Below are 9,018 nucleotides of genomic sequence, written 5' to 3'. Positions count from 1 at the left end.
CACCAAACCTTTCTTCTTTCTTTATTGGGACGACGACTGTAAGGAATCTTGAATGAAAAATGAGAACCCAAGAAACTGAAAACCAAGTGAGCAAAGGGAAGAATCACGCGGATAGGAAAAAACTGTTAAAAACAAACCATAACTCTGATTGTTTTGGGTACCCGAAACTGCAAATTTTAGTAGAACCAAAGATAGGAAGTTGTGGCTTTCACGTACAGATCACATGGATGAACTTAAATTCGAGCAAGGTGGCAGTTCTGTTCAGCTATCTGTCTCCATCTTCTTTCTGTAAGAGATAGAGATGAAGAAAAAAGCCACACATCATGTACTTTGTTAGTTGAAGCTTTTCAATCCTCTTTTCTCCTGTCACTACTGAAGCTATATTAAACGCCGACACCTTTTATTCTTCCTCTGCAACGCTTCTTTCTTTCTTCCTCATGGCGTCTGCGAAGTTTGTTCTGACAACTGCCTGGTCTATCACTTTTGTTTCCGCTCTAGTTTTCAGTCTTTTGGGCGTTGCAGGTGGGCAGCTCATGGTGGGATTCTACTCTTCTACGTGTCCAAATGCGGAGGACATCATCAATTCTGTTGTCTCTGAAGCTGTTCAAAGGGATCCCACCATTGCAGCAGCGCTGCTGAGGTTGCATTACCATGACTGCTTCGTCAGGGTCTCTGATCTCTCTTTCTCTCGCTTTCTCTCTGTATATTGCTTACCAAAGACTTCATAAATTGGTTTAAATTTTTTTGTAAATTTCTGATGTTGATCAGGGTTGTGATGGATCGGTACTCATCAGAAAGTCGCTGGCCGAGAAGGAATCACCAAATCATGCAGGACTACGCGGATTTCAAATGATCGAGAATGCAAAGACCCAATTGGAAACCGAGTGTCCTGGTACCGTCTCCTGCGCAGACATTGTAGCATTAGCCGCTCGAGACTCCATTATTCTGGTACATGCTCCAGGAAATAGAATAGTCTTTCTTTACATTTTTGCGATCGATAAATTTGAATCTAAAAGTGAAACCAGATTGGAAATTTACTGTTATAACGCAATTACCTCCTGCTAGTGGTTGCAGAGCAATGGACCAAGTTACCAGGTTCCGACTGGTCGACGAGACGGCCGGATTTCTAACGTTTCAGACGCCGATAACATGCCGGAGGTGGAGGACTCAATCCAACAGATCAAGGTCAAATTCTTTCAGAAAGGGCTTTCCGAGAAAGATTTAGTTCTTCTCAGTGGTACTCCTACAACTAAATTCCATTTACACAATATAAAATTCGTAAAACACAATCCATTTAGCGTAATTATGTGACGAAAACTTCAACTTTCAGCTGCACATACCATTGGAACCACTGCATGCTTCTTCCTACAGAGAAGACTGTACGACTTCAGCCCAGGCAGTGGTTCCGATCCATCGATCAACCCGGAATTCCTACTGGAACTCATGGCATGGTGTCCTAAAAACGGTAACGTCAATGTTCGGTTAGCCCTCGATAGGGAAAGTGAGTTCAGCTTTGATGATAGTATCCTACGAAACATCAGAGATGGATTTGGAGTTATTGAAACAGATGCTAAGCTTTACGATGATGAATCGACAAGAACAGTGGTTGATTCCTACGTGGGATTTCAAAGTGATGTATTTAAACCATATTTTCAAGGAGATTTCACTGAATCAATTGTGAAAATGGGTCAGATTGGTGTGAAAACTGGTTCCACGGGAGAGATAAGGTGGGTTTGTTCCCAGTTTAATTGATTATTACATGAACAAGTACTTTTTTGGGTGTTGATCAGTTGTATTTTGGTCAGTTGTATGACTATATAAAGCCTGAATGATTTCAATAAAAAGGATATGGATTTGATTCTCAATTAGTCTCTTCTTATCTATTCTCTTCTCCTCCTAATTCTTCGTCGTCTCTTCTTCCTCTGTGCTCTTCTCTCATCCCAAATCCTTCGTATCAGTGGTATCAGAGCGCGGTTACGCCACCGGGAAGATATTCCGTTCCGTTGCTGAAGAAAGAATTCCTCTTCCTCTGTTGTCGCCGCAGACCTTCTTCCATCCTTCCCGTCTCTTTGTTTCTTTCTACCGTGAAATAATTTCTTTTCCATATCTTCCGTAAAGCAATTCCGAAATAAAAGTCACCACAAACCTTCATCAGTCGCCGAGAAGAAATTCTAAAAAAACGTATCGAAAATCTCTGTTCGGAAGAAAACAGAGCCACCAACTTCCTCAACACCGTTGTCGCCTCCTCGCCGCTGCCGTTGCTGCAGCGAATCAGACCCGCAAATCTTCCTCAACACTGCCGGAATCGACTTCCTTCCTCTGACGCCGGGAAGAAATTCCGAAAAACCGCATCGAAAATCTCTGTTCGGGAAGAAAACAGAGCCACCGACTTCCTCAACGTTGTCGTTGCCGGGACTCGACCTCTGCCACCGAAGCCGTCATCGCCTCTTTGCCTCTGCCGTTGCCTACGAATCAGACCAGCAGATCTTCCTCAACGCTACCAGAATCGACGAAATTTTTTGTTTCCTCAAAACCAGGGCCTATTTTTTTCTCTTCCTGTTTCCGCCCCGCACCCCTCACACTTTTTCATTTTTCTCCCTTCTGTCGTCAACTTCCCTTAATCAGTTCCATTTTTTTTTCTGTCAGAAATTTTATTTTCTCTTCCTGTTTCTGCCCCGTGCCCAGCGTACTTTTTCATTTTTCTCCCTCCTGTCGTCAACTTCCCTTAATCAGTTCCATTTTTTTCTGTCAGAAATAACCCTTTGTCTTAGTTTTTCTCTTATTTACACTTCATTATCTTTCTGTCTCCTTCTCTCGGTCTAAAACGATCATATTTTCTTCCTAACCAATTTCTAGTATTTTTTATTTATTTATTTTTCGTCGTTCAAAAAAAATAAAAAAATTTGCAGTCCATGGATACTCGCGGCAAAACAAACACAGAGTTCCGCAATGAGGTCAACGAAATTTTGGCACGACACGAGTCAAGTTTCGATCAGATGAACGCAGCCTTACAAGCCGTGTTAACCGAGCTCCAGGCTCTTCGAGGCTTCCGTAGCCAAAACATTAGTCCTTCTAAAACCAACCCAATTACACGTGATGAATCCTCACACCAACATATTTCTCGCTCAAACACTATAAATGAACACTCTCATCAACACCTCAAGTTGTCCTTTCCAAAGTTTAAAGGAGACGACCCAACTGGATGGATTTACAAGGCTGAGCAATACTTTGAATTCAAACACATTGCACCAGAACTACAAGTTCAGCTAGCCTCCTTCCATTTAGAGGGCATCGGCTTGCAATGGCACAGGTGGTTGACGAAATTTCACAGACCATTCGCATGGGATGAGTTTACCAAGGCTATACAACTTCGATTTGGTCCAACCGACTACGAGGACCCTTCAGAAGCTTTGAATCGCCTTAAACAAACCACAACCGTAGCAGCTTATCAAGAAGCTTTTGAAATGCTTTCCCACCGAGTGGACGGCCTACCGAAAAAGTTTCTAATTGGTTGTTTTATTGCAGGACTTCGAGACAACATTCACATCGACGTTAAAATTAAACAACCTAAAACCTTGGCAAATACAATAGGAGTGGCTCGGCTCATCGAGGAACGCAATCAGCTGCAGAGGCAACCAAATCACCAACTACTTTCCCAACCAACTTTTGTGACACCAAAGGTCCCAACCAGCCCAATAGCTGGGGTGCTCGGACCTCCACCAACCCAGCACATAAACCAAAGCTCTAATACTCAACCAACAACCTTCCGCCGAATAACCAACCAAGAGGCACGAGAACGTCGAGAGAAGGGGTTATGCTATTATTGTGATGAGAAGTTCATTCCAGGCCATCGTCGCGAACGACCACAATTATTTATGATAGAGGATTTTCCCCCTATGGGCATCAAGGATGTTGAGGACGATCCACCAGAACCAGACCCTCCATGAAGTTTGCCCAACGTTTCTTTGTTCCATACCAAGTCATTGTGAAACTAGCTTATAAACTAGCTTAAGGACAAGGATCATGTCCTAATTTCATCCTTGAGGACAAGGATCCTTAAGCGGTGGGAAATGATATGTGCCACATCACATGCACCAGACCGAGAAGACCATTAGCAGTTGTTGTTTAGTTATATGTACGTGGGTAATCATGTTTGTTTAGTTACTTGTACTAGGTGTTGATCAGTTGTATTTTCGTCAGTTGTATGGCTATATAAAGCCTGAATGATTTCAATAAAAAAGATATGGATTTGATTCTCAATTAGTCTCTTCTTATCTCTAATTCTCTTCTCCTCCTAATTCTTCATCGTCTCTTCTTCCTCTATTCTCTTCTCTTATCCCAAATCCTTCGTATCAAGATGAATATTGTATATTAACTTCTATAGAACTGAATTTACAGAGGTTAATTTTGTCACAGCTAGAATGACATCTAACTCTCTAAGGCAATTCTGAATGCTAGATTGCTTTACCAATCTTTCTTGATTGCCCTTAATTATTAGATTGGGCCAATTCTGGAATGGTATATCTCCTTGGAGACTTGTCCTTCAAAAATTATTGAAGGATAAGTAAAAACTGACCAAAAGGTCGTTGGAATAGGATTACCCCTTCTCTCTCACATATGTAAAACTGTTCTTGACCACAATATTATCTCGTCAAGGGAAGAATATTTTTAGACGATAAAAATTGGGAAGAAATGTTCTAACAAAGAAATAGAATTTGCCGGCAGAAGATGTATCCAATAACAAATATTTTGTTAGTCATCGTGATTTGGTTTCGTATGACAAACTTTTCATTGGTAGAAGATGGAGCAGAAAGGGAGTAAGAAAAAGAAAAAGAAAAAGAAAAAGAAAAAAACGAGTTCCTAGTTTCCTTTAGTTTCTTTTCTAATTCCAGTGTTTAGTGGTTTTCTTACCCCTTTTACCAAAATATTATATAGAAAATTATATACCATTGGAAAGATATTTGAGTTTATTTTTCAAATAAAAAATAATTGATGGAATCAGATTTTTTTACAAAGAGAAATCGACATATGTAGCAACAGGGGTCAACCAGCTAAAAGTTTCGTGTTGCAACATAAAGCCTCAACTTTCTGAACGGTTTATACCAATATAAGTGATATAAGTGAGTCTAATTTCCATCCAATAAACCATTTCTCAATCTGATTTTTCTAGAGAGATATCCATATTAGAAAAATCAAAGGTCATGTGGGTATCCTCTTGGATGCGAAAATTCAAATTTAAGCCAAATTTTTTGTTTCACTTTTTGAGTTGGTAATGTTGGTTAAGTTCCCTATTTGTTTAAATCTAGTCAAGATTTTACTAAATTGAGCATATTTCCTTCCTTCAAATTTTAATATCACATTACATTAGTTTCCTTAAGAGAAGTCTTTCCCATTAAGAGTTTAGTTTCATTTTTTACAAAGTCTGAAATTTTTTAGTTGATAAGTTTTTCTAAATTACAAATAATAGTGTCCTAAATCTCTCTTAGTCCATAATTTATCTCTTCAATTTTTTCTTTCTAAATTGGTCAAGTTGTGTTAAAAAGTAATTGCCTTATACGAGAAGTCCATATTTAGAAAGTTTCCATTATGATGTTCCATCTCAAAACTTTCTGATTGGAGATTTTTTTTTATGTTTTCTTTATCATCATGTTCATAGAGGAACTATTTTTTATCTCCCTCTTGGGTCATACATGGTCAATTTTGTTTAGTTATTTCAGTACTACCATTACATTCTCCTTTTTATTACAGTGGTGGTTATTTTCTCTTCTTTTAATCCTCCATTACCCTTTTACTCGGTTGCCTTTTTTCTACCATCCTTTTTAACTCTCCTTTACCCTCTTAGGCCAACTTCTTGAGACTTTTTTGTTTGTACCCATTAGGTTTTTATTGTTGTCTTTTGAGTGATAGGCATTATGCTCTTTTGTGATTATTATCACTATTTTGTTCGAAATCCTTTGAGGTTAGTTTCAACTCCTAAGACCAACGAGGGAGACTCACCATTCTCAAGGGCAAGATTAAGCCCCATCCTAGCCACATGAGAGGAGGGATAGGGTTCACTTATTGAATTTACATGTGATATGGTGGGAAATATTTCACCTCAACATGCAACAAAAAGGGGAAAAAGCAGCGCCTTTTTCTTTTTAATAATTATTTTAACTTGTATTGATTTTGTTATAGCCCTACTTTTAATGGACTTCAGACATATTAGAAATTATTGCAATAAAAAAATCTTATTTAAAATTATAAGATATAAGACACAACATTTGGACATTACCCACCAACTAATTAGTTCATTCTTACCTTATCCACCTTAATTAATTAACCCAATGATCCTAACTACATAAATAGATCCAATTGGAGGTAGGTGGGCTCAAAGAAAGAAAATGACATCAGTATATGAGCATGAAACGTAGTAAGGGTTGGTAGTGACACAATAAACAATTAAAATGATGAAAATATCATTTCTAATTTGATTAGTTTTCTCATTGAAAAATATCTCTATTAAAATATTATTGTACAATTGGTTTTCTTGCGTTTGTGCTGTCATAAAAAAAAAATGAATTATAGCGTTTGTGTCTATGTTAGAAATTAAATGAAAGGTTAAATAAATATTGAAGGAATAGGCGGAAGTGAGAGATGAGCGTAGTTTTTATATGGTTTTCTATTGGAGCAATAGAGAACACTTCCTATAATCACCATCATTTGGCATTCTTCTTGTATTCTTCCTTAAGTTAACTGGCACACCATTTATGAACTTGAGGTATTTCTTCACAATCTCATCAAGCTACTTTCCATGGTCCTCTTGGCAGCTAGTGGTCGAGAATTCTAATTGCTACTAGATTATAAACCCACCCATTTTAATTTTTAAAAGACCAAAAAGGTTGTTAGTCGTTCATTAGAAGATAGGAAACGGAGATATGGATGTTATTTTTTTAAGTAACCAACAACTTGACATGTTCACAGATGGGCCTGTTAGTGCATTGTGTAAGTGAAAGTGAATTCGCTTTCACTAGGGAAAGTGGCTCCAAAAAAGTTAGTGCACTGTGTAAGTGGAGAGTAAAAATGAATTACACAAGTAATTTACTTTCACTAGGAAAAGTGACTCCAAAAGCATTAGTGCAATGTGTCAGTGGAGAGTGAAAGCGAATTACACAGGTAATTCACTTCATTAAGTGAAAAAACTAGTGAAAGTAAATTCACTTTCACTCGTTGTTACACTCGACGCTCGGCATTGAGACTAACCTCATTCAGTTGGATTTTAATGGAAATACTCATATTATTTTATTAATAACCAACCTTATTTATTTATTATATTCATGACTTTTAATATTATATTAAATTACTAATTTAAAAGTGATAATTAAGATATTGTAAAAGTAAGAATTTGATCAAGTATCTAGAGTAAACATTTTTGTTTAAGAATTCTATTTTTATAATTAATTAAATTAATTTTTTTATTTTATTTTATAATTATTATATTAATTTAGACTAAACAAAAATCAATCTTATTTTATTAATAAATATTCTATTTATTTATTTTTTATATTCATGACTTTTAATAATATATTGTATTACATTACTAATTTAAGATTGATAATTTAGATATTGTACAAGGAAAAATTTGATTAAGTATCTAGACATTATAAAGTAACCACGTGTTGTTTAGGTATATGATTTTTATATTTAATTAATTTAATATTTTTATTTTTATTTTTTTAATTAAAAGTTAAATAAAACTATCTTATTAAATTAAAATCTATTAGATTATCCCCCTTTTCCCGATGATTGCAAAACCTAATATATAAAAACTAAAAAGAGTTTACAATCCCTAAAAATTACAGGCACTTTTTGGAATTATCTCTCTCCACATTTGTGCATTGTGCATTTCCATTTTAGATGTATACTTTTTTCTTAAATCAAAACTTGAGTTTTTACTTTCCCTTAATCTCGTAAACAAAAAAGAGATAAAAGGCAAATAGATCACAACAAAATGAAAATTTTAGAGTTTATATATGAAAAAATTTAAAGCAATAAGAAATGTAAGTAAAGAAAATTTATTCACACACCTCAAATGAATACAAAAATTTTGTTATCCAAGTTTGGGAAATTCCACTAGTTCAACCCTAATAGCTTGGAATTTTAAAAGAAAGAGATTTATCTACACATGTTTTAAAAAATGGATATGCATGCTTGAAACATGTTAAAGATGCAAATGACTTATGGATCCAAACCTTTTAAAGAGAATAACAAACGCTCATTAAATTCTCAAGTGAACGTGCGGTGGGATATTTAGCCGAGTCAAACAAGCCATTATTTTGCCCATTTACAAAAAGTTGACCTAATGATCATAGATGATTGTAAAGTGATTTATCATGTGTAACGGGCTCATTCTCCACTTTCCACTAATTATTTTATTGTGCACACTAACACCAAAAAGTACTTTACACGACATCTTATTTAAGAGCATACCCGTTATGTGTTGGTGAGTTGTAATGTAGAGCAAGTCAAACATTAGCAATAAATAGTAACCAACGTCCCCTAATGTGATATTGGGTTCAAGGTTCATCCTAAAATGACTTGCCAAGTTAGGAAGTCTCTTTCCCAACTAATAAAACCAAGATATTTGTACTCACTAATCCATGCAGGACTATTCTTTAATACTCCCCCTCACATGAAGGCTTTATTTTGTGGCTATACATCTGGATAATTTGGTTGGAGACCCACATGTGAGTACATACTATGATACCATGTGATGTTGGGTCCAAGGCTTATCCCAAAATGACTAGTCAAGTTAAGAAACCTCTTTCATAACTAATAAACCAATATCTTTGTAATCACTAATCCATATGGGACTATCTTTAACACCTAGTAGGGTTATTACTATAATATATTAAGTGTTAACCTATATAATTAGCATAAAAATCAAAATTAGAAACAACAAGTTTGCTATTTTAGGATTTGTGCCTCTTCAAAAGGAAAATTAACCAAAACTACATAATATAAAATCATATGTATCGT

At 36.0% G+C, this 9,018-nt stretch overlaps 1 protein-coding gene across 2 annotated transcripts; it reads left to right on the top strand.

Moving 5' to 3' along the window:
* Positions 1-423: 423 nt before the first annotated feature.
* Positions 424-1,847, top strand: LOC137946324 (peroxidase 43-like). Of its 2 annotated transcripts, none has more exons than XM_068792567.1 (4): positions 424-668; positions 769-948; positions 1,075-1,237; positions 1,331-1,847. In XM_068792567.1, the coding sequence occupies exons 1-4, from the start codon at positions 438-440 to the stop codon at positions 1,750-1,752; spliced, it is 996 nt and encodes a 331-aa protein (XP_068648668.1). In that variant the 5' UTR covers positions 424-437; the 3' UTR covers positions 1,753-1,847. The 2 variants fall into 2 exon arrangements, with proteins under 2 accessions (XP_068648668.1, XP_068648667.1); XM_068792566.1 differs by having other exon boundaries at positions 1,066-1,237.
* The last annotated feature ends 7,171 nt before the right edge of the window (positions 1,848-9,018 follow it).

This window comes from Aristolochia californica, unplaced genomic scaffold (genome assembly GCF_029961685.1).
Source record: "Aristolochia californica isolate CCGP_79_NKW_82.1479 unplaced genomic scaffold, dmAriCali1.0.hap1 SCAF_12, whole genome shotgun sequence".
Lineage (NCBI taxonomy): Eukaryota > Viridiplantae > Streptophyta > Magnoliopsida > Piperales > Aristolochiaceae > Aristolochia > Aristolochia californica.
Note: the sequence above shows the minus strand (reverse complement) of the source record. Positions and strands in the feature narration are given on the sequence as shown.

What these genes read in the sequence shown, in the direction of transcription:
- LOC137946324 (XM_068792566.1), top strand. Translation starts at nt 438, where the DNA reads ATGGCGTCTGCGAAGTTTGTTCTGACAACTGCCTGGTCTATCACTTTT. An exon ending in ACCATGACTGCTTCGTCAGG is followed by an intron (nt 669 to 768) that starts GTCTCTGATCTC and finishes GATGTTGATCAG; the next exon opens with GGTTGTGATGGATCGGTACT. An exon ending in AGATTTAGTTCTTCTCAGTG is followed by an intron (nt 1,238 to 1,330) that starts GTACTCCTACAA and finishes TTCAACTTTCAG; the next exon opens with CTGCACATACCATTGGAACC.